The sequence below is a fragment of the Schistocerca piceifrons genome, chromosome 11 (assembly GCF_021461385.2).
Source record: "Schistocerca piceifrons isolate TAMUIC-IGC-003096 chromosome 11, iqSchPice1.1, whole genome shotgun sequence".
In the NCBI taxonomy this organism is placed as follows: Eukaryota; Metazoa; Arthropoda; class Insecta; order Orthoptera; family Acrididae; genus Schistocerca; species Schistocerca piceifrons.
The window spans coordinates 99,500,253-99,525,307 of record NC_060148.1 but is presented as its reverse complement, the minus strand read 5'-3'; the positions used below and the strand labels follow the sequence as shown (position 1 = coordinate 99,525,307).

Here is a 25,055-nt window from a genome sequence, read left to right as displayed (position 1 = left end):
ATATATTGAATTGAATTGAGGAGAAATGAAATTTATGGCAAATTTGACTATAGTTCAATTACAATTACTTGATAACTGACACTTCACCCATTGGAACTGATTTACTCCAGTCAGAGCGTTCAACGTCACACCTGAACTGTTTGCCGTTGGCAAACTGCCACAACAATTGCTTAGTTTACTTCAGTTCCATGTTCAACCTTTTTCATTGATGTCTTTGGACCCTAAATCCTGGGTCTGGACATGTTTCATACACAACACTACCCAAACACTACTGGATCCTTCTGCACAAGACAAGATTCAGTGCCACATATATCGTTATTATAATTACAGAGATCAGCGTATGTGAGAAAGCTTCACACGACATTGCATGATGCCTGATTTTAGAAAGTTGCAAATTCATAGTTGCAACTGCGTCTTTACGGTCACAAATAGAACCACCTCATTTAGTGTAGTAGCATATTGCAGTGGTTAGCATAACCCGACAAGTAGTAGGTCGTAGGTTTGAATCTGATCAAATTCGTCTATTTTTTTTTTTTTTTTTTTTTTTTTTTTTTTTTTATATCTAAATCTAATCGGAAGACTTCTGATTATTATTTTATTCACTTAATTCATTTAAATGTATGATTTTTATTTGCTCTTACTTTTCTTCCTATCATTCTGATTTTGTTTGAAATCTGCCTGTGTCGGCTGCAATCTGCAACTACGAGCCAACCAGGACTGCTCATCAGTTGGTAACATGGCAGCTCGTATAGCCTATGTGTGCATAGTTTCAGGTAACCGATGATAGTCAGAAATTACAGTTTTCTTTTCTGCTTAAACTGAAATTTTTCTGTCTCATCTTTGTCATAGAGGTTACCTTTAATTGCTGCAAACAAAGCAATCACGATTTTAATTCTGCAGGTTGCTGACTGCCGTTTTCTGGATGTATTGCACATTCCGAGGCTGTGGTTAGCTTAGGACACAAATGTAAATCCGGGGCTACAAAATGCACTCTCTGCTGCAGTTCAGTTATCGGTGACTTAAAAACAGCTGTCGACAAAGCATCTCACAATTTTTACCTACCTTCCGACATTGCATTAACAGCCTTTGTTAAGTAACCTGGTGTGTTTGTGTGGAGCTATAATTCAGCTGTAGCTGGCCGTTGATTTGGCAGCACTGAGTTGCAAGTGACAGATGTTCACTGTCAAGTAACTTTAATAGGACTAGAGAAGCAACGATTTGTTAATGACACATCTTGAGGCATTAAAGAATTGTTAATTTGGTAACAGAGAGGAATGTGGAGTGTTAAAAATCGTAGAGGGAGACCAAGGCTTTTTAGTGAGCAGGTTGAAATGGTTTAAGTTATACTAGTTATGCAGGGGCTTAGATGCTTGCACAGGATACATTAGTGTGGAGAGATGCACCAGATTAGCCTGTCGACTGAAGACCACAACAGCAACACTGAACCACTGTAAAGGAAGAAATTGAGTTATGGAATAATGGTGAGGAGTGGGGCCCTGCTAGGAGTTGTTCTGTCTCACACGTTCACATTGGCCAGGCTGCATCCGAACAGTGTCAAAGGCAGCTCCAGTGTCTACACACCTGTAATGGGCTCTGCGTGCACAATACTTTTGAGATGGCCCCATAACCAGTAATTGCACAAGTTGAGATCCAGTGAATAAGTTTGCTACGCAACCGGATCCACTCGTCCAATCCATCAATCCACAATTGAGATGCATTCGGATGTTAATGGCAAAGTGGGCTGAAGCACCATCGTGTAGCAGCCATGTAACCTTTCAAATCATCAATGGCACTTCTTCTAGCAGGTGAGGAAAGTGACCCGCAAGAAATGCCGATACTTCTGGCCCGATATGCGATGTGGAAGGAAGACTGGTCCCAAAATACGGTCGCCAGTTATCCCAGCCTGCACATTCTGGCTCCACTGATGCTGATGATTCACTGTCACCATATTGTGGGGGTTCTCCGTACTATCCCACAGATGACTATTATGAAAGTTGAAGATACCACTCTAAGTAAAGTTGACCTCATCTGTGAATAGAATGGATGACACAAATCCTGGAATCGTGGTTGCCTGGTGAAGAAACCGGTAACAAAACTGCTCCCAAAGTGGACAGTCTGTCACTAGTAACCCCTGCATACACTGTAAGTGATAAGGGCAATAACAGTTGTCACGGAGAATGTTCCACACAGTCGTCTGGCTTACCCTGTATTGGCAGGCCAACTGCCTGGTACTGACACGGCAGTCTCCTCCCACAGTGTTAACGACATTTTCCTCCAAGTCTGGGGTCAGAACATTTCGGGTACGTCCTTCATCATTTCCTGCTTCCTGAAAGGACCCTGTCTCAGACAAATGGCATAACAGTTTTGCAAACATTGAATGCTGTGGTGATTGTCAGCGGGAATAGGTCTCCTGATACAACCTTGCCGCTCACCGCCCGTTGTGGTCTAACACACGCTGTACCGTGTAGCCACAGTTACAGTATGCCCGGTTTCCTCTGACAGGGTGGGACTGTTCCTCATACATCATGTCCTAGCATTCTCCTCCCTTCTTACTAATTGGTAATACAGGGTGATTCAAAAAGAATACCACAACTTTAAAAATGTGTATTTAATGAAAGAAACATAATATAACCTTCTGTTATACATCATTACAAAGAGTATTTAAAAAGGTTTTTTTTTTTTTTTCACTCAAAAACAAGTTCAGAGATGTTCAATATGGCCCCCTCCAGACACATGAGCAATATCAACCCGATACTCCAACTCGTTCCACACTCTCTGTAGCATATCAGGTGTAACAGTTTGGATAGCTGCTGTTATTTCTCGTTTCAAATCATCAATGGTGGCTGGGAGAGGTGGCCGAAACACCATATCCTTAACATACCCCCGTAAGAAAAAATCACAGGGGGTAAGATCTGGGCTTCTTGGAGGCCAGTGATGAAGTGCTCTGTCACGGGCTGCCTGGCGGCCGATCCATCGCCTTGGGTAGTTGACGTTCAGGTAGTTACGGACAGATAAGTGCCAATGTGGTGGCGCTCCATCCTGCTGAAATATGAATTGTTGTGCTTCTTGTTCGAGCTGAGGGAACAGCCAATTCTCTAACATCTCCAGATACTGTAGTCCAGTTACAGTAGCACCTTCGAAGAAAAAGGGACCAAAAACCTTATTGGCTGAAATGGCACAGAAAACGTTCACCTTAGGCGAATCACGTTCATAGTGAGTTGTTTCCCGCAGATTCTCAGTGCCCCATATACAGACATTGTGACGGTTGACTTTCCGTTAGTGTGGAAAGTTGCTTCATCACTAAACACAATCTTTGAAATGAAAGATTCATCTGTTTCCATTTGAGCAAGGATAAAATCACAGAAATCGATTCTTTTAATCTTATCAGCTGCAGACAGTGCTTGAACCAATTTCAGACGATAAGGTTTCATAACTAACCTTTTTCGTAGGACTCTCCATACAGTTGATTGTGGACTTTGCAGCTCTCTGCTAGCTCTGCGAGTCGATTTTCCTGGGCTGCGAACAAATGCTTGCTGGATGCGTGCTACATTTTCATCACTCGTTCTCGGCCGTCCAGAACTTTTCCCTTTGCACAAACACCCATCCTCTGTAAACTGTTTATACCAACGTTTAATACACCACCTATCAGGAGGTTTAACACCATACTTCATTTGAAATGCATGCTGAACAGCTGTCGTCGATTCACTTCTGCCGTACTCAATAACACAAAAAGCTTTCTGTTGAGCGGTCGCCATCTTATCATCAACTGACACTGACGCCTAGTCAACAGCGCCTCAAGCGAAAAGATATACAACTAAATGAAACTTTATAGCTCCCTTAATTCGCCGACAGATAGTGCATAGCTCTGCCTTTTGTCGTTGCAGAGTTTTAAATTCCTAAAGTTGTGGTATTATTTTTGAATCATCCTGTATTGTGTCTGATTCACTTCTCTTGCTGACTCACCTTGTAGTGGATGTGATATAGTATTATACTCAGTGGTTCCATATTCGAATCGAGAACTCGGCAATATCGTGTTCACTTACGGAAAGGCAAATGGCAATGGGGAGCAGGCAGCAAGGTTGTATCAGGAGACTTATCCCCACCGACAACAACCGTAGCATTCAATGTTTGCAACAGTGTTTCACCATTTGTTTGAGACAGGTTTGCTTCAGGAAGCAGGAAATCGTGAAGGATGTTCATGAAGAGTTTGGACACTGGACGTGGAGGAAAATGTGATTAACACAGTGGACGGTGACCGCCGTGTCAGTACTAGACAGTCAGTCCACCAGTACAGGGTAAGCCAGACAACTGTGTGAAACGTTCTCCGTGACATTTCTTACTACCCTTATCACTTACAGCATGTGCAGGGCTTGCTAGCGACAGACTTTCCACACTGGGAGCAATTTTGTCACTGGTTTCTTCACTAGGCTACCATGATTCCGGGATTTGTACCATCCATCCTATTCACAGATGAGACTACGTTACACGGAGTGGTATCTTCAGCTTTCATAACAGTCATCTGTGGGATGGTATGTAGAACCTTCACTGTATGGTGACAGCGAATCATCAGCATCGGTGCTGCCGGAATGAGTGGGCTGGGATAATTGCTGACCGTATTTTGGGACCAGTCTTCCTTCTGTGTTGCTTAACAGGGCAGAACTATCAGCATTTCTTGTGAGTGACTTTGCCTCCCCTGCTGGTAGAAGTGTCATTAATGTTTTGGAGGTTTATGTTGCTGCTACATGATGGCACTCCAGCTCACTTCACTGTTTACATTCGTACACATCTCAATCGTGCGATTCATCGTCGAGGGATCGGACAAGAGGGTCCAGTTGCATGGCCTGCTCATTTACTGGATCTCAACCTGTGCGATTTCTGGTTATAGGGCCACCTCAAAAATATCATCTATACAGAGCCCATTCCAGATGTGAGGGGCACTGGATCAAAGTTTTCCCGCTACCTTTGACACTTTTTGGATGCTGCCTGGCTGATGTGAACATGTGAGACAGAACATGTCACGGGGTGTGCACGCATGCGTTGAGGCACATGGAAACCATTTTCAACACGTATTATAACTGTGGATGTATGGTGGTTGTTGTTGTTGTTGTGGTCTTGAGGCCAGAGACTGGTTTGATGCAGCTCTCCATTCTACTCTATCCTGTGCAAACTTCTTCATCTCCCAGTACCTACTGCAACCTACATCCTTCATCTACATCTACATCTAGATGTAGATGAAGGATGTAGGTTGCAGTAGGTACTGGGAGAAGAAAGGAGGATGTAAGATGAAAATCAACAAAAGCAAAACAAGGATAATGGAATGTCGTCGAATTCTTCTGAATCTGTTTAGTGTACTCATCTTTTGGTCACCCTCTATGACTTTTACCCTCCAGTACTAAATTGATGATCCCTTGATGCCTCTACCAACCAATCCCTTCTTCTAATCAAGCTGTGCCACAAATTTCTCTTCTCTCCAATTCTATTCAATACCTCCTCATTAGTTATGCGATCTACCCATCTAATCTTCAGCATTCTTCTGTAGCACCACATTTCGAAAGCTTCTATTCTCTTCTTGTCCAAACCATTTATCATCCACGTTTCACTTCCATACATGGCTACACTCCACACAAATACTTTCAGAAACGACTTCCTGACACTTAAATCTATACTCGATGTTAACAAATTTCTCTTCTTCAGAAACGCTTTCCTCGCCATTGCCAGTCTACATTTTATATCTTCTCTACTTCGACATCATCAGTTATTTTGCCCCCCAAATAGCAAAACTCCTTTACTACTTTAAGTTTCTCATTTCCTAATCTAATTACCACAGCACCACCCTATTTAATTCGACTACATTCCATTATCCTCGTTTTGCTTTTGTTGATGTTCATCTTATACCCTCCTTTCAAGACTCTGTCCATTCCGTTCAACTGCTCTTCCAAGTCCTTTGCTGTGTCTGACAGAATTACAATGTCATCGGCGAACCTCAAAGTTTTTATTTCTTCTCCATAAATTTTAATACCTACTCCTAATTTTTTTTTTTGTTTCCTTTACTGCTTGCTCAATATACAGATTGAACAGCATCGGGGAGAGGCTATAACCCTGTCTTACTCCCTTCCCAACCACTGCTTCCCTTTCATGTCCCTCGACTCTTATAACTGCCATCTGCTTTCTGTACAAATTGTAAATAGCCTTTCGCTCCCTGTATTTTACCCCTGCCACCTTTGGAATTTGAAAGAGAGTATTCCAGTCAACATTGTCAAATGCTATCTCTAAGTCTACAAATGCTAGAAACATAGGTTTGCCTTTCCTTAATCTTTCTTCTAAGATAGGTCGTAAGGTCAGTATTGCCTCACGTGTTCCAGTGTTTCTACGGAATCCAAACTGATCTTCCCCGAGGTTGGCTTCTACTAGTTTTTCTGCTCTATGGATTTTAATTCCTACTTTGAATTTTTCTTTTGTTTCCTTTACTGCTTGCTCAATATACAGATTGAATAACATCAGGGATAGGCTACAACCTTACCTCACTCCCTTCCCAACTACTGCTTCCCTTTCGTGCTCCTCGGATCTTATAACTGCCATCTGGTTTCTGTACAAATTGTAAATAGTCTTTCACTCCCTGTATTTTACCCCTGCTGTCTTCAGAATTTGAAAGAGAGTATTCCAATCAATATTGTCAAAAGCTTTCTCTAAGTCTACAAATGCTAGAAATGTAGGTTTGCCTTTCCTTAATCTATTTTCTAAGATAAGTCGTAGAGTCAGTATTGCCTCACGTGTTCCAACATTTCTACAGGATCCAAACTGATCTTCACTGAGGTCAGCTTCTACCAGTTTCTCCATTAGTATTTTGCAGCTGTGGCTTATTAAACTGATAGTTTGGTAATTTTCACATCTGTCAACACGTGATTTCTTTGGGATTGGAATTATTATATTCTTCTTGAAGTCTGAGGGTATTTTGGCTGTCTCATACATCTTGCTCACCAGATGGTAGAGTTCTGTCAGGACTGGCTCCCCCAAGGCTGTCAGCAGTTCTAATGGAATGTTGTCTACTCCCGGGGCCTTGTTTCGACTCAGGTCGTTCAGCGCTCTGTCAAACTCTTCACGCAGTATCGTATCTCCCATTTCATCTTCATCTACATCCTCTTCCATTTCCATAGTATTGTCCTCAAGTACATCACACTTGTATAGACCCTCTATATACTCCTTCACCTTTCTACTTTCCCTTCTTTCCTTAGAACTGGGTTTCCATCTGAGCTCTTGATATTCATACAAGTGTTTCACTTTTCTCTAAAGGTCTCTTTAATTTTCCTGTAGGCAGTATCTATCTTACGCCCAGTGCTATGCGCCTCTACATCCTTACATTTGTCCTCTAGCCATTCTTGCTTAGCCATTTGGCACTTCCTGCCGATCTAATTTTTGTGACATTTGTATTCCTTTTCACCTGCTTCATTTACTGTGTTTTTATATTATCTCCATTCATCAATTAAATTCAATATCTCTTCTGTTACCCAAGGATTTCAATTAGCCCTCATCTTTTTACCTACTTGATCCTCTGCTACCTTCATTATTTCATCTCTCAAAGCTACCCATTCTTCTTCTGCTGTGTTTGTTTCCCCCATTCTTGTCAATCGTTCCCTAATGTTCACCCTGAAGCTCTCGACAACCTCTGGTTCTTTCAGTTTATCCAGGTCCCATCTCCTCCAATTCCCACCTTTCTGCAATTTCTTCAGTTTTAATCTGCAGTTCATGACCAATAACTTGTGGTGAGAGTCCACATCTACCCCTGGAAATGTTTTACATTTTAAAACCTGACTCCTGAATCTCTGCCTTACCATTATATAATCTATCTCTGCGACCTTCCAGTATCTCCAGGGTTCTTCCATGTATACAACCTTCTTTCATGATTCTTGAACCAAGTGTTAGCTATGATTAAGTTACGCTCTGTGCAAAATTCTACCAAGCGGCTTCCTCTTTCCTTCGATATTCACCTACTACGTTTCTTTCTCTTCCTTTTCCTACTATTGAGTTCCAGTCACCCATGACTGTGGCTGTATGGTACAGCATGTATTAGACTGCAGTCTCTGTAACAGTGTATAACTGAACAAATGGTCTCTAGCATGGAAACAGTATATTTCCGGACATAAGTTTCTTGGACTTTCTTGTTGTGTATCCTCTCATGAATGAATCCCAAGAGTTGGTACACAGTGGACAAAATCATTTTGTACAAGCCTAGTAGAGGTACTAAGGTCCTTAGGAGATCAGCACATGATTGATCAGTAACTGTGACAGCATTGCAGAGATATTCATCAAATCATATTGGCAGACGGAGAGGTGCTGTACATCATGGGGATATTTTCTGATTAAATCTGGAAACAATACATTGGGTCAAAATTATATTGGGCAACATAGAACTTCGCTTCACATGCAAGTTATAAATAGACAGTGATAGAGCAATCAGAGAAATCAGGGGTTATACAGAAACCTACCAGCAGTAGTTATTACCTCACACCACTCACTGACTAAACAGGAAAGGGGAGAAAAGAGAGCGGTACCAAAACTACCCTGCTCCACATGGCAGAAGGTGACTTGCAATGTTTAAATGTAGATGAATATGTATTTAGTTTTGGTATTCTTGTATGCATTTATTTATTTTATTTACATTATGAACCATGGACCTTGCCGTTGGTGGGGAGGCTTGCGTGCCTCAGCGATACAGATGGCCATACCGTAGGTGCAACCACAACGGAGGGGTATCTGTTGAGAGGCCAGACAAACATGTGGTTCCTGAAGAGGGGCAGCAGCCTTTTCAGTAGTTGCAGGGGCAACAGTCTGGATGATTGACTGATCTGGCCTTGTAACAATAACCAAAACGGCCTTGCTGTGCTGGTACTGCGAACGGCTGAAAGCAAGGGGAAACTACAGCCGTATTTTTTCCTGAGGACATGCAGCTTTACTGTATGATTAATTGATGCTGGCGTCCTCTTGGGTAAAATATTCCGGAGGTAAAATAGTCCCCCATTCGGTTCTCCGGACGGGGACTACTCAGGAGGACGTCGTTATCAGGAGAAAGAAAACTGGCGTTCTACGGATCGGAGCGTGGAATGTCAGATCCCTTAATCGGGCAGGTAGGTTAGAAAATTTAAAAAAGGAAATGGACAGGTTAAAGTTAGATATAGTGAGAATTAGTGAAGTTCGGTGGCAGGAGGAACAAGACTTTTGGTCTGGTGATTACAGGGTTATAAATACAAAATCAAATAGGGGTAATGCAGGAGTAGGTTTAATAATGAGTAAAAAAATAGGAGTCCGGGTTAGCTACTACAAACAGCATAGTGAACGCATTATTGTGGCCAAGTTGGACACGAAGCCCATGCCCACTACAGTAGTACAAGTTTATATGCCAACTAGCTCTGCAGATGATGAAGAAATTGATGAAATGTATGACGAGATAAAAGAAATTATTCAGGTAGTGAAGGGAGACGAAAATTTAATAGTCATGGGTGACTGGAATTCGTCAGTAGGAAAAGGGAGAGAAGGAAACATAGTAGGTGAATATGGATTGGGGGGAAGAAATGAAAGAGGAAGCTGCCTTGTAGAATTTTGCACAGAGCATAACTTAATCATAGCTAACACTTGGTTCAAGAATCATAAAAGAAGGTTGTATACCTGGAAGAATCCTGGAGATACTAAAAGGTATCAGATAGATTATATAATGGTAAGACAGAGATTTAGGAACCAGGTTTTAAATTGTAAGACATTTCCAGGGGCAGATGTGGATTCTGACCACAATCTATTGGTTATGAACTGCAGACTGAAACTGAAGAAACTGCAAAAAGGTGGGAATTTAAGGAGATGGGACCTGGATAAACTGAAAGAACCAGAGGTTGTACAGAGTTTCAGGGAGAGCATAAGGGAACAATTGACAGGAATGGGGGAAATAAATACAGTAGAAGAAGAATGGGTAGCTCTGAGGGATGAAGTAGTGAAGGCAGCAGAGGATCAAGTAGGTAAAAAGACGAGGGCTAATAGAAGAAATACTGAATTTAATTGATGAAAGGAGAAAATATAAAAATGCAGTAAATGAAGCAGGCAAAAAGGAATACAAACGTCTCAAAAATGAGATCGACAGGAAGTGCAAAATGGCTAAGCAGGGATGGCTAGAGGACAAATGTAAGGATGTAGAGGCTTGTCTCACTAGGGATAAGATAGATACTGCCTACAGGAAAATTAAAGAGATCTTTGGAGAGAAGAGAACCACTTGTATGAATATCAAGAGCTCAGATGGCAACCCAGTTCTAAGCAAAGAAGGGAAGGCAGAAAGGTGGAAGGAGTATATAGAGGGTTTATACAAGGGCGATGTACTTGAGGACAATATTATGGAAATGGAAGAGGATGTAGATGAAGATGAAATGGGAGATAAGATACTGCGTGAAGAGTTTGACAGAGCACTGAAAGATCTGAGTCGAATCAAGGCCCCGGGAGTAGACAACATTCCATTAGAACTACTGATGGCCTTGGGAGAGCCAGTCATGACAAAACTCTCCCATCTGGTGAGCAAGTTGTATGAGACAGGCGAAATACCCACAGACTTCAAGAAGAATATAATAATTCCAATCCCAAAGAAAGCAGGTGTTGACAGATGTGAAAATTACCGAACTATCAGTTTAATAAGTCACAGCTGTAAAATACTAACGCTAATTCTTTACATACGAATGGAAAAACTGGTAGAAGCCGACCTCAGTGAAAATCACTTTGGATTCCGTAGAAATGTTGGAACACGTGAGGCAATACTGACTCTACGACTTATCTTAGAAGAAAGATTAAGCTCAGGCAAACCTACGTTTCTAGCATTTGTGGACTTAGAGAAAGTCTTTGACAATGTTGACTGGAATACTGTCTTTCAAATTATGAAGATGGCAGGGGTAAAATACAGGTAGCGAAAGACTATTTACAATTTTTACAGAAACCAGATGGTAGTTATAAAAGTCGAGGGGAACGAAAGGGAAGCAGTGGTTGAGCAGGGAATCAGACAGAGTTGTAGCTTATCGCCGATGTTATTCAATCTGTGTATTGAGCAAGCAGTAAAGGAAACAAAAGATAAATTCAAAGTAGGAATTAAAATCCATGGAGAAGAAATAAAAACTTTGAGGTTCACCGATGACATTGTAATTCTGACAGAGACAGCAAAGGACCTGGTAGAGCAGCTGAACGGAATGGACAGTGTCTTGAAAGGAGGATATAGGATGAACATCAACAAAAGCAAAACGAGAATAATGGAATGTAGCCGAATTAAATCGGGTGATGCTGCCGGAATTAGATTAGGAAATGAGATGCTTAAAGTAGTAAATGATTTTCGCTATTTGGGGAGCAAAATAACTGATGATGGTTGAAGTAGAAAGGATATAAAATGTAGACTGGCAATGGCGAGGAAAGCCTTTCTGAGGAAGAGGAATTTGTTAACATCGAATATAGATTTAAGTGACAGGAAGCTATTTCTGAAAGTATTTGTATGGAGTGTAGCCATGTATGGAAGTGAAAGGTGGATGATAAATAGTTTAGAGAAAAAGAGAGTAGAAGCTTTCGAAATGTGGTGCTACAGAAGAATGCTGAAGATTAGACGGGCCGGCCTCGGTGGCCGAGCGGTTCTAGGCGCTGCAGTCTGGAACCGCGCGACCGCTGCTGTCGCAGGTTCAAATCCTGCCTCGGGCATGGATGTGTGTGATGTCCTTAGGTTAGTTAGGTTTAAGTAGTTCTAAGTTCTAGGGGACTGATGACCTCAGCAGTTAAGTCCCATAGTGCTCAGAGCCATTTGAACCATTTGATTAGATGGGTAGATCACATAACTAATGAAGAGGTATCGAATAGAATTGGGGAGAAGAGAAATTTGTGGCACAACTTGACTGGAAGAAGGGATCAGTTGCTAGGACATACTCTGAGGCATCAAGGGATCACCAATTTAGTATTGGAGGGCAGAGTGGAGGTTAAAAATCATAGAGGGAGACCAAGAGATGAATACACTAAGCAGATTCAGAAGGATGTAGGCTGCAGTAGGTACTGGGAGATGAAGAAGCTTGCACAGGATAGAGTAGCATGGAGAGCTGCATCAAACCAGTCGCTGGACTGAAGACCACAGCAACATAGTTCTGTTGATTTCTGATAGATGGGGCATTCAATAAGTAATGCAATGCAATTTTTTCTGAAACCATGTGGGTTTTATTCAGGATTTCAATACACCCTATTATTCCCCATTCTTTTGTCTACAAAACACTGTTTTCCAACATAACCTCTGTTCAGTGCAAAAGCCTTATGCCACCTCACAGGGAGGATGTCAGAACCGACCTCTTGCTGCATCAAAAACCTCCTGACCATATATATACTGTTTCTTGCAGAGTGCATCCCTGATTGGGCTAAACAGATAGGAGTTAGAAGGTGCAAGATCTAGGCTGTACCATGGGTCAGGAAGAACAATCCAGTGAAGTTTTGTCAGCCCCTGCTGGTTGCGCAGACTTGTGTGAGCCTTCATGTTGTCGAGGAGAAGTAGAAGTTTGTTAGCATTTTTGTGGCAATGAACACGCTGAAGTCATTTCTTCAGTTTCCAGAGGGTAGCACAATACACTTCAGAGTTTGTTATTGCACCATGAGGGGTGAAGCATCCCCAACTCTCTTGTGGTTCCTTTTTTAGGTACTCCACGTTGACGTCTGCTCGTAGATACGTATTGTCGGTAGGTTTTCCAGCTTTACTTCCCGACGTGACAGCGACGACTCTCCGATGAGGTGCGGACCTCATTTTTTGCTAGTAATGTGAGTCTTGTAAATATCGCTTTTATTTATTAATTTGCCCAGCTAAAACTCTCCCCTTTCATGATTAAGACAGCCTGCGCCATCTTTTGGAGGGAGTCGGAACGTCAAAGAGTCACAAAAGTTCATATTAAGCAGTCCGTAAAACACGTAAACGTTCACTTCAGTTAGTGTGTTAGTTAATGCTTATGCTTTCCACTAGATGGTGCTGATTTACTGCTGAATAGCTTTGGTTCCGTAAAACTTTCACTGATTAGTACTAGGTAAATGAAATAAGTACAACACTCTTGTATTTCACTTTCACTCTATATTCAAGGATTAAGACAGTGATGAATGATGGTCTATTCAAAAGGTTCCGAGCCTGGAGGAATCTAAATAGTCCGCAAATGCCGATATGCACGCGCTCTACGTCCAGATTCGCAACTAACGGCACACGACACTTTCAAAAGTCCACACATCAATATTTGAATACCGGTAGCTCTGAATTCACTCGTATCAGCAGATAATTTGAGTTTCTGTCGTCTATATGTCCGTCAAGTTCCAATCTAGCACTAAAGTCCTAAAATCCCCTTAATACTCTGTTGCTACCAACAATCAGAGATCGCACACTACGTCACTTTTAATCTCCGTAATATTCTAACAGTTTATCGTGAATCTTAACACGATAAAGTCCAATCTAATTATTGTTTCGCTGACCGACACATGTTCCCCGACCTTTAACAAAACAATCAAGGATAAAAGGTGGCAATAATGACAATCAGGCCTTTTTATGGGTTTTTCATCTCAAGAGTTTAACGTCACTGCCTTCTCCATGACGGAGCTTCCGTGGCTTCGCTGTACTTAGACGTTAAACTACTTGCTGATATACTATAATATTGATCTGCAATTGCCAAACTCGGAATCTACACTATTTTCCCCTCTAAAAATTCTATTCTTAATTTTAAATTATTCTTTCTATAGCTTTTATCACTGTAAACTAAACCAAGGTGTTACAGGGGGGACATCAAACAGAGCAACGCCTTCAGGGTCCTAGAAGACTGTTGCACGACTTTATCGGTCGAGCGTGTGGCTTTGAACTTTTTGTTCAGAGAAGAGGTGGTATGGTGCCACTCTACAGATTGCTCGTCCATTTCCAGTTCGAAGTGCTGCTCACCTGTGATGATGTTTGGTGAAAAATTAGCACGATTAGCCTCGTAACGTGCAAGCAGTTCTGCACAGATAGCTGTTTGTTGCTCGTAATGGCTGGCCTTCTTTCAGGTGGCACTCCTTTGAGTCCTGTAACTAGTGGACGAGTGTGTTTTCACTACGGACAGGGACATGCGGTTGTGCAGCGAGGCGTTTGACAGTGATCAGTCCATCACCTGGGATTAGAGGTTCACACATTCCAACATTGCAGGAATCACAGCACTGTGTGGCAGGCTGGCAAGTGGGACATTGGACAGGTTTGTGCAACCTTGTTGTGGTGATGACACAACCAGTCATGTTTTTAAATTAAAAGGAAGGTCAGTGTCAGCCATAATATTGATGTTTTATTGATAGCAGAATCGATTTTCGATCACATAGTGATCATCTTCAGTGCTGTCCGCCACTGGTTGCTGCATGGTCAGCACGACAGAATGTCAACCCTAAGGGCCCGGGTTCGATTCCCGGCTGGGTCGGAGATTTTCTCTGCTCAGGGACTGGGTGTTGTGTTGTCCTAATCATCATCATTTCATCCCCATCGACGCACAAGTCGCGAAGTGGCTTCAAATCGAAAGACTTGCACCCGGCGACCAATTTGCCCGACGGGAGGCCCTAGTCACACGGCATTTTTTATCTTCAGTGCTGTGGTGTACAAATTAAACTCAGACACTGGTACAAATTAAACTCAGACACTTGATACCGGTGTCTGAGTTTAATTTGTACAGCATCAAAGATGATCACTATGTGATCGAAAATCGATTCTGCTATCAATAAAACATCAATATTACGGCCAACACTGACCTTCCTTTTAATTTAACACATACGGTTGTTGTGCACACAGCACGTCATGGAGTCGCCAATCAACAGTCACATTTTTGTTCACCATCAGGTCCCTGTAGACATTTTGCAAACTCCTATGAATATCTGTGATGCTGTTGTTTGCTGCCAAAAGAACTGAATGACATCTCTGTTCTTGGAATGCACCTCTGTTACAGACGCCATTTTGTAGGCTACGTACAGCCACACCACCTATCAGAGCTTCAAGAAACTGTAAGGGCTTAAACAGGAATACCTCATGATGCCCCACAACATATTACATATTTTTTCAAGCAAAATTCCCCAAGAAAAAAATGTGTTTCATGGCTTATTGAATACCCTTCATAATTTAGAATGCTTTACATTTCTAAACACGTTAAAACCTACAAACGAATAATGTGGTTGTAATTTGTGCACAGTGTAAAGTTACATAGAAGAGAACTGTAGACGATGTCGTTCATGTACTGTGTTTAGTTGTGTCTGCCTTTGTTTACTACACCAGTACAATGATAAAAAATAAAGAAATAGGTAAATGCATTCATTCAGTGGATATAAGCAATGAGATGAGACAATTTTTCCCTCTTACACGCTAGATTTTTTAAATACAAATGAACTAGAAACCAGATGTTGATCTAAAATGTAATGTGTAACAATTACAGTACACAACCATCCATTGCTAGCTGAATTCAATCAGTGATAAAGTAGGAACAGTGTTCTTTGCAGATATTCAACCCTAACAGAGCTTCAACAAAGAACAAGCCGTAAATTGCATGTCGAAAAGTATTATCGATTGATTCTCAGTAAATGATCTACCAATAACTTAGAAAAAACAGTCATTCAGTCCCACAACAAGGAAGGTATATCATTACCAACAACAGTACAGCAAGGAGAAAAGAGAATATGCTGGGTGTTCAAGTTCATCGAAACTTCAGTTGAGGAACATTTACCCCACAGATAATTACTGATTTTGGTGATAAAATCATTAGTAAATTAACTTACTTTTGCATGCACCCATCTATTTAGATCATATGTAATAATGCCAGACATAGACACAGACTATTAATTGAACAGAAACACGAAGTAAGGATGATGTCTCTGCATAACTCCTGCAATTACATCCATTTGAATCTGCTTGCTGTATTCAAGCAAGCATTACTTTCGCTCTACAATTTTTAGTCCTACGCTTCCCTCCGTACCAAATTGATGATTTCTTTATGTCTCGTGATGTGTCCTAGCAACCGATCCCTTCTTTTAGTCAAATTCTACCATAAATTTCTTTTCTCCCAAATTCTATTCAGAACCTGCTCATTAGTTATTCAGCCTCTGCATTCTATTTGCAGCATTCTTGTGTATCATCACGTTTCAAAAGTTTCTCTTCTCTCCTTGTCCGAACTGCTTCTTCGCATTTCAATTTTGTGCAAAGCTACACTCCAAAGAAGTATCTTCAGAAGAGATTTCCTAACCCTTCAGTTTACATTCGTGTCCACAAATTTCTGTTTTTCGGAAATGTTTTTCTTGCCAGTGCCAATCTGTGTTCGTCAGTTATGTTTGCCAGCAAGATAGCAGAAATCATCTACTACTTTTATTGTCTCTTTTCCAAATCTAATAACCTTCACCTGATTTAATTTCACTATGCTCCATTTCACTAACTTTGGTTGACATTCATGTTATAACCCCTTTTCAAGACATTATACATTCCTATAAAAAACAGCTACCAGCCACATGTATGGTTTAAAAAGGTTTATTATCTTCAGACCATGACCGGTTTCGGATTTTTCTTTACAAATCCATCTTCAGATGGCAGATTACAAGCATTCTTAGTTTGACCTAGTTTTGTTTGTGTTATTCGTTTGCTGCAGAGCTGTGTAGTTCTGCCTGACAAAATATTCGTGCGTTTATGTTTTCGAACACAAGCTTAATACACTTTTCAATATGCACTATGTGAGTGCTATTCCAGTCAATGGACGTCACTCTCAACCTTTGATGTTCTTTACAGCAAATGCTCAATATGTCCACCATCATTCCTCAACAATAGCTGTACTCGAGGAATAATGTTGTGAACAGCACTGTAAAACATGTCCGGATTTACGGTGAGGCATTAGCGTCGGATGTTGTCTTTCGGCATCCCTAGAGATGTCGGTCGATCATTATACACTTGCGACTTCAGGTAACCCCAAAGCCAATAATCGCACGGACTGAGGTCTGGGGACCTGGGAGTCCAAGCGTGATGAAAGTGGCGGCTGAGCACACGAACGTCACCAAATGACGGGCGCAAGAGATCTTCCACGCGTTTAGCAATATGGGGTGGAGCCCATCCTGCATAAACATCGTACGTTCCAGCAGGTGTTTATCAACCAGGCTGGGGATGATGCGATTCTGTAACATATCGGCGTACCTCTCACTCGACACGGTAGCAGTTACAAAACCGGAATCACGCATTTCCTCGAATAAAAAAGACCCGATAACAGTAGATGTGGTATAATCCGACCCATACTGTGACTTTCTCGTCGTGCAATGGAGTCTCCACGACAATTCTAGGATTTTCAGTAGCCCAAATTCTGCAGTTGTGGCCGTTGATAGGCCCTCGGAGCATGAAATGAGATTCGTCGGTCCACAACACGTTACTCAACCGATTGTCATCTTACGCCATCTTTTGAAAGGCCCACACCGCAAATGCTCTCCGCTTCACTAAATCGCCAGGTAACAGTTCACGATGCCGATGGATTTTGTACGGATAGCATCGGAGGGTACGCCTAAGTGCCAACCAAACAGTAGTGTATGGAATGCTGGTGCGACGTGCGACTGCACGAGCGCTGACTTCCGCATGCATAGAGTCTCCATTTCTTTCTGAACTGTCTCAGCAGCATTACGCCTTGTGCACGGTCGGTCACTACGGGGTCTATCCTCTAAACAACCCGTGGCTTCGAACTTTGAAATAATTCTCGCCACAGCTGCATTTGTCAACGGATGTTTACCCGTTCGAATCCCCTTCCTATGGCGATAGGATCGTAACACTGAACTAGCGCATTCCCCATTCTGATAATACAGCTTCAGTAAAAGCACCTTTTCAGGTAACGTCGACATGCTGCGACTGCTGGCGCATCTGATTCTCTCTCTCATTACAGCTCCTTTTATACACGATTGTCATGCGCAGTCATCTGAAACTAGCCTTTTTATCTGAAACTAGCCTTTACAAATAGCTTCAGGTACATGAATATGTCACTCACATCACCAAAAGAAATAACGTCCATAATAAAATCTATAAAACCAAAGCATTCTAGTGGTTACGATGAAATATCAAAAAAGTTAATTAAGGCATGTTCTTGTGAGTTTAGTACAAATCTAAGTTACTTGTGTAACCAGTCAATTATAACTGGGACATTTCCTGACTGGCTAAAATATGCAGATGTTAAGCCTCTATTCAAGAAAGGGGATAAAGAGATACCATCAAACTACAGACCGATTTCCCTTTTGCCATCATTCTCAAAAATTTTAGAAAAAATAATGTACAGGCAGCTTCTCAACCATCTGACCACAAATAACATATTATCAAGAACACAGTTTGGATTTCTGAAGGGTTCTGATACCGAAAAGGCTATTTACACCTACTGTGAAAATGTACTTAATTCATTAAATAACAAGTTACAAGGAGCAGGTATTATCTGTGATTTATCAAAGACATTCTATTGTGTAAACCACAACATCCTTTTAAATAAATTAGAATTCTATGGTGTCACGGGCAGTGCTGCAAAATGGTTCAAGTCATACCTCGCTAACAGGAAACAAAGGGTGTCAGTGCAAGGGACTAGTGAATTAAGTCATCAGTCATCATCAGAATGGGAAGAAATTACATGTGGTGTCCCACAAGGATCCATCTTAGGGCCATTGCTTTTTCTTGTGTACATTAATGATCTCTCATCAGGTACACTGCCAGAAGCAGAGTTCGTTTTGTTTGCAGATGACATAAGTATTGCAATAAATAGTATGTCGAGTGTAGTTCTAGAAAGATCTGCTAATGATATTTTCATGGATATTAATAAATGGTTTAAAGCCAACTCACTGACATTAAACTTCAAAAAGACTCACTATATCCAGTTTAGAACCTGTAAGAGGTTTCCACTCAGCATATGCATAAAGTATGAAGAAGAGCAGATAGAAGAGGTTGACAGTCTTACAAATCTGGGATTACAACTTGATAAAAAAATTCAGTTGGGAGGAGCGCACCACAGAACTGCAGAAACGCCTTAGCAAATCTGTATTTGCAATTCGAGTGTTAGCAGACATAGGCGACATAAAAATGAAAAGCTTACATACTTTGCCTACTTTCCTTCCATAATGTCATATGGCATAATATTTTGGGGTAACTCTTCAAGTCAAACAAAAGTTTTCAGAGTCCAAAAGCATGTAATACGTATTATTTGTGGAGTAAGTTCATGGACGTCCTGTAGAAACCTCTTCAAAGAACTGGGTATACTAACTACTGCCTCTCAGTATATTTACTCGGTAATGAAATTTGTCCTAAATTATTTATCTCTTTTTCCAACAAACAGCTCAGTTCATACATACAATACCAGGAACAAAAATGATCTGCACAAGGACTTAAAAGCACTTACTTTAGTTCAAAAAGGGGTCCACTACTCAGGAACACTCATCTTCAATAATTTGCCAGCAAACATAAAAAATTTAGTTACAAATTAAGATCAGTTTAAAAGGAGCCTGAAAGACTTACTAGTGGCCAACTCCTTCTACTCCACTGACGAATTTTTTAATAGAAACAAATGATGTATTGTATATTTTCATACTGTTAGTATTGTTATTTCAGCTTTTTTTTTTTTAAAAAAAAAAAAGTGATATGTTCCACATCCACGGGGATCTCCTCAACACGGATCTGTGGAACGAAAAACTAATCTAATCTAATCACTGACGTTTTGCTGTCCAGCGCCATCTGTCGGACATTTTGTGAACTACTTTTTTCCCCCCCCCCCCCCCCCCTAATAAAACCCCATGTCGTTCCAAGCATGTGTGCCAACTTTTACCTCTATATCTACATTATTCTGTGGTTTATTAAGTTTTCAAATTTATACTCACTTTTTGATCACCCGGTATATTACCATTGAGCTGTCAGGTTTGCAGATCTCATCCAGCACAGTCATCATCAATCAGTCTTTCTTTCTCATTCTATCCAATAAGTCTCCCCCCAACCCAGAATCCTGGATGAGTTTTCCGAACTCTACCACTTTTCCTGAACATTGCATGTCTTTTCTTTCCCCTTTTTCCTTCCCTTTCAACCTCTCTGCCAGAAGAAGGACCCATTGACTCCAAAAGTTTTCAAACTTTAATACCTTCTATGTGTGGATTCCCCTACTATCACTCAGCAATTAAAAAATTGTACTTCTAACTAATAAACGGCATTGTAAGCTTTCCGCCGAAATTATACAGTGTTTGTTTTTCTACAGGGACCATTTTCTGAAGAAGAAGTGTGACATGTACTTCAACGTCGACGGGGAGGCTCACCTAGACAACCGGCACACACTGCGGCTGCTTGTCGAGCAGAACAGGTGAGGTGCCCACAGTTTCTCCCTCTCTTTGTTTTTTTTCCCCCCAGTTGGTGTTTCAGAAATAGCAAGCATATCTCCAGGGTTCTGCATATTAAAATCCTCGCCTGTCTCTTCATCTGCACTGCAGGTCATAATTGAGGACATTAACTAAAGTTAATATTCTGAAAAGTAAAATTGTCTGCTCCAGGCTGTGCTGTTCCAATACTGGAGAGCCTCAGCAATAGTGATGATCTGAGAAGGAGAAAATAAGCTGAAGATGTGAATTGAAGTTGGTGTTAAGGAGGGCGTAGAACCAGTGTCAGCCATGTTAGCTATAGTGCTGTGGTGGTGCAGTGGCTAGCATACCTGCCTAATAAGCAAGGAGCTTCAAGGTAAAAGTCCCGGCTATGGCACAAATTTTAATTAATTTCTTCAGCTTCAATTATTATCGCAGATAATTTCTATTTCATCGAGCAGGTGCGAGGTGACTCCTAAATGCCTTGAAATTGGAAAAAGTATGTACAGTGATTAATTCTGTTCAAAAGTGCTGTTTTCTTACCCATGTTCACTGCTTTCTATTTTGATTCCGAGAGGAATTTATGGAGGAAAATCTAGCTCAGCACTTGTTTGAAAATGTTCTGCATTAAATTTTCCAAAAATTGCTAAAAATGTGAAAAATTTAAGGTACAAGCATATGTCTTTATGCGAGCATTTGAGCGAACTTGTGTTGTTACAGTCTTCACAGTTCTGCCCACACTGTTGGTCATGTTTCGTAGACAATACATTTGGCATTTGACTGCATGGAAAAGCAGAGCAGACTAAGTTCCATTAGGATATTAACAGCCTCCATGAGAAAAACCAGGTGTCCATGAGAACATCCAATTTACACTAGAGTGAGAAAGTAATGCTACGACACTGTTTCTGGACTTGGAGGTTTACACAAATCCTGACAGCAGTATTGGATATGAGGCCTACCGGAAACCTACTCTCACTGACCATTCCCTATTCCAACATTTTCTAGCTCAGAAGTTCCCATCCTCCAGACACTACCCACTCAAACCCTACACATCACTGATAAAAACTACACACATCAAAAAAAGTTTTGCATCACCTTCGTTATGAGAGTTCCGGAAACTGTACAGAAAATTGGAATAGAGATCAACATAGACATCATTCCCGCCCTTTTTATTGCTCATGAAAACCACACATTGCATGTCGTACCTCTATACAGTGATAACTTCAGAGTTGGTGGTCCAGATTGCTGTACACACCAGTACCTCTAATAGCCAGTAGAACGTCCTCTCGCATTGATGCATCCCTTTATTTGTCGTGGCATACTGTCCACAAGTTCATCGAGGCACTGTCGATCCAGATAGTCCCACTCCTCAACGGCGATTCTGCGTAGATCCCTCAGGGTGGTTGGTGGGTCACGTCGTCCATAAATAGTCCTTTTCAATCTATGCCAGGCATGTTGGATAGGGTTCATGTCTGGAGAACATGCTGGCCACTCTAGTCGAGCAATGTCGTTATCCTGAAGGAATCATTCACAAGATGTTCACAATTTAGGCGCGATTTGTCGTCCGTGAAGACGAAAGCCTTTCCAATATGCTACCGATACAGTTGCACCATCAGTCAGAGGATGGCATTCACATATAGTACAGCCATTATGGCACCTTCTATGACCACCAGTGACGTACGTCGGCCCCACATAATACCACTCCAAAACAGCAGGGAACATCCACCTTGCTGCACTCGCTGGACAGTGTGCATTCAGCCTGACCGGGTTGCCTCCAAACACCTCTCCGATGATTGTCTGGTTGAAGGCATATGCGACACTCATCACACTGGACTCGCATTCGGGAGGACGACTGTTCAATCCCGCATCCGGCCATCCCGATTTAGGTTTTCCGTGATTTCCCTAAATCGCTCCAGGCAAATGCCGGAACGGTTCCTTCGAAGGGCACGGCCGACATCCTTCCCTAATCCGATGAGACCGATGACCTCGCCGTTTGGTCCCCTCCCCCACACAACCCAACCCGATGCTCATCGGTGAAGAGAATGTGATGGCAATACTGAGCGGTCCATTCGGTATGTTGTTGGTCCCATCTGTACCACACTGCACGATGTCACAGTTGCAAAGAATGACCTCGCCACAGATGTCGGCAGTGAAGCTGCGCATCGTGCAGCCTGTTGTGCATAGTTTGAGCTGTAACACGACGTCCTGTGGCTGCACGAAAAGCATCGTTCAACACGGTGGCGTTGCTGTCAGGGTTATTCTGAGCAATAATCTGTAGGTAGCGGTCATCCACTGCAGTAGTAGCCCTCGGGCAGCCCGAGCGGGGCACGTCATTGACAGTTCCCGACTCTCTGTATCTCCTCCGTGTCCAAACAACATCGCTTTTGTTCACTCCGAGACACCTGGACACTTCCCTTGTTGAGAGCCCTCCCTGGCACTAAGTAACAATGCGGACACGATTGAACTGTGGTATTGACCGTCTAGGCACGGTTGAATTACAGACAACAGGTGTCGTGTACCTCCTTCCTGGTGGAATGATTAGAACTGATCGGCTGTCAGACCCGTTCCGTCTAATAGGCGCAGCTCGTGCACGGTTGTTTACATCTTTGCTCTTGTTTAGTGACATCTCTGAGCAGTCATAGTGACTGTGTCTGGATACAATATCCACAGTCAACATCTATCTTCAGGAGTTCTGGGAACTGGGGTGATGCAAAGTATTTTTTGATGTGTGTATATGAAACAAGAATTCAAAGAGCCGCATAACATCTTACGAGCCAACAGATATGACAGTAAAATAGTGAGAAGAGCTACCAAGTTCAGCAGGAGGCCAGTATAAAAGAAGTGAAATAAAATAACAGCTCTTGATGGTGCACTGGCTGACTTTCAAAGCACATTAAGGGCATTAGTTATGGAGCAGGCGAGGTGCTTTGGTGAGGAGGCGTCAAACCGATCTTCGGGGGAGGCCACAGAATCCAGGATTTTGTACGATCCACTAGGGACTCATAAAAAGCCATCAAAGCTGACGGTGTATGCGAGAGACTGTGTGAGTGCGGTGCACCTACATTGGGGAAACTGTTAAATCTGTTAGAATGTGCGCACAGTAATGTCGCCGGTAGTTGCCCAGTCGGCACAGCGAGTATGTGGAAAGTGCCAGTGGTGGGGGTTGCGGGCAGGTGCTGTAGGGGGAATGCTGAGTGTCAGAGGGGAAGTGCTATTCTAAACTGAAGTCTGTGCTCACTTTTTTTAAAATATTAAGTGGAGGCCCTCCATGCCTGCACTTGTACGGTGAACATTCGAGATGATCTACTGTCACTTCTGTTTTCATTAGTATCTAAAAGTAAATCCCGTGAAAATACAAGAAAAGCAGCAGCTTACTTTCACCTGGCTTATCAACCACCCGTAACTTTCAGAGAATAGTCACGAACGGCAGGGCTTGAGTAAAACCTACATGTTTTTTGTTGCCATGTTAAAATTTCCTTCTTTTGCTCAAACACTGTGGAATTTACACAGTTTCACTTCTCTAAGATGTGCAGATGCAATTGTGAGAAAATTTTGAAACAGTGGTTTATTAAGTGAGGAACTTAGAACAAGTAAAGTCAGTAACTTATGAAAAAGCACATCCTCGGTACAAAAATAAATTTTTAATATCTTCACTTATATTTTTCCAAAACACACAGCATTTCTCATTTCACAAGCTATTGATGGCCCTTAAAAATTGCATTCTTTTGTCGGAAAGGCCTGTAGTTTGTGGAACAACACGGTAGATAATAAAGTTTCACATAGCAACCATATGGCAGAATACTCTCCTCTTTGCATACTATCGTTTGCCAAAATCTTGTTTTGATATCCCAGACTGCTTGTGATGATGAATGTTATGGATATTTCTTTTTGGCTTTATTACTGGCATACATAGTTACAAATGAATGTGCTGCATATGAGCAATATTCTCAAGATTGGTGGCAGATAGAGACCTCCACTCAAATGTAAAGAAAAATTCAGTATGTTAGCTAAATTTCATACGTGGCAACATATTACGTAATATGCACCAAATGACAGATCATAGTGACCCTATCTTTTATTGCAGACTTTCTCGAATTTCACACACTGTCTAAAATAAAGGCAAATGCCACAGCAACTAATACCATTAATGGGCTGTCGTTATGGAGCTGACGTCTAAAGTTATAAGCAACACAATTAATTTTTTTTCTTTTTTTTCTGTAAAATCAATTGAGAGAGATTGCAGGTTGTGCATCTCTATTCGGTCATAGCAGCACTTTGTCAACTGGCCGAAAGCTGCAAACAGTGTTGACCTTCCCTTCCAATCAAAAGAATTAACTTGCCTAGTGCCTCGGATGAAATTTGATCACCCCCGGATACCGTATCCTGCACGGACTTTATTACTCACATAGTAGAGCAGGGACACTGTGTTCAGTTGTGGCAGCAGAACGGATCAGCACTAGCAGATCACCATCACAATTGTGGGCAGCCTCTGAAGTTTTGAGAATACTTGTAAGACAACTGTGGATGTGCACATGTAAAATGAGAGGGGCAGTCAAACCGTTGCGGCAGCCTGACAGTATCGAGATTGAAGGCAGGTACGGGCTACTGGTGTCCCGGGTGCCAGCTATCCCGGCACGACATGTGACTGCAGGACATCAGCCTTGCCCGATATTGCTGTGACGAACTGAACTAAACAGACAGTGCATACACAA

General features: G+C 41.8%; 1 protein-coding gene across 1 annotated transcript in view; it reads left to right on the top strand.

The window, feature by feature from the left end:
* Positions 1-25,055, top strand: part of LOC124720509 (procollagen-lysine,2-oxoglutarate 5-dioxygenase) — a 438,909-nt gene that overhangs the window by 195,798 nt on the left and 218,056 nt on the right. The window contains exon 9 of the mRNA XM_047245868.1: positions 20,247-20,348. Within this exon, the coding sequence (XP_047101824.1) occupies positions 20,247-20,348 (102 nt within the window). The remainder of the gene's footprint in view (positions 1-20,246; positions 20,349-25,055) is intronic.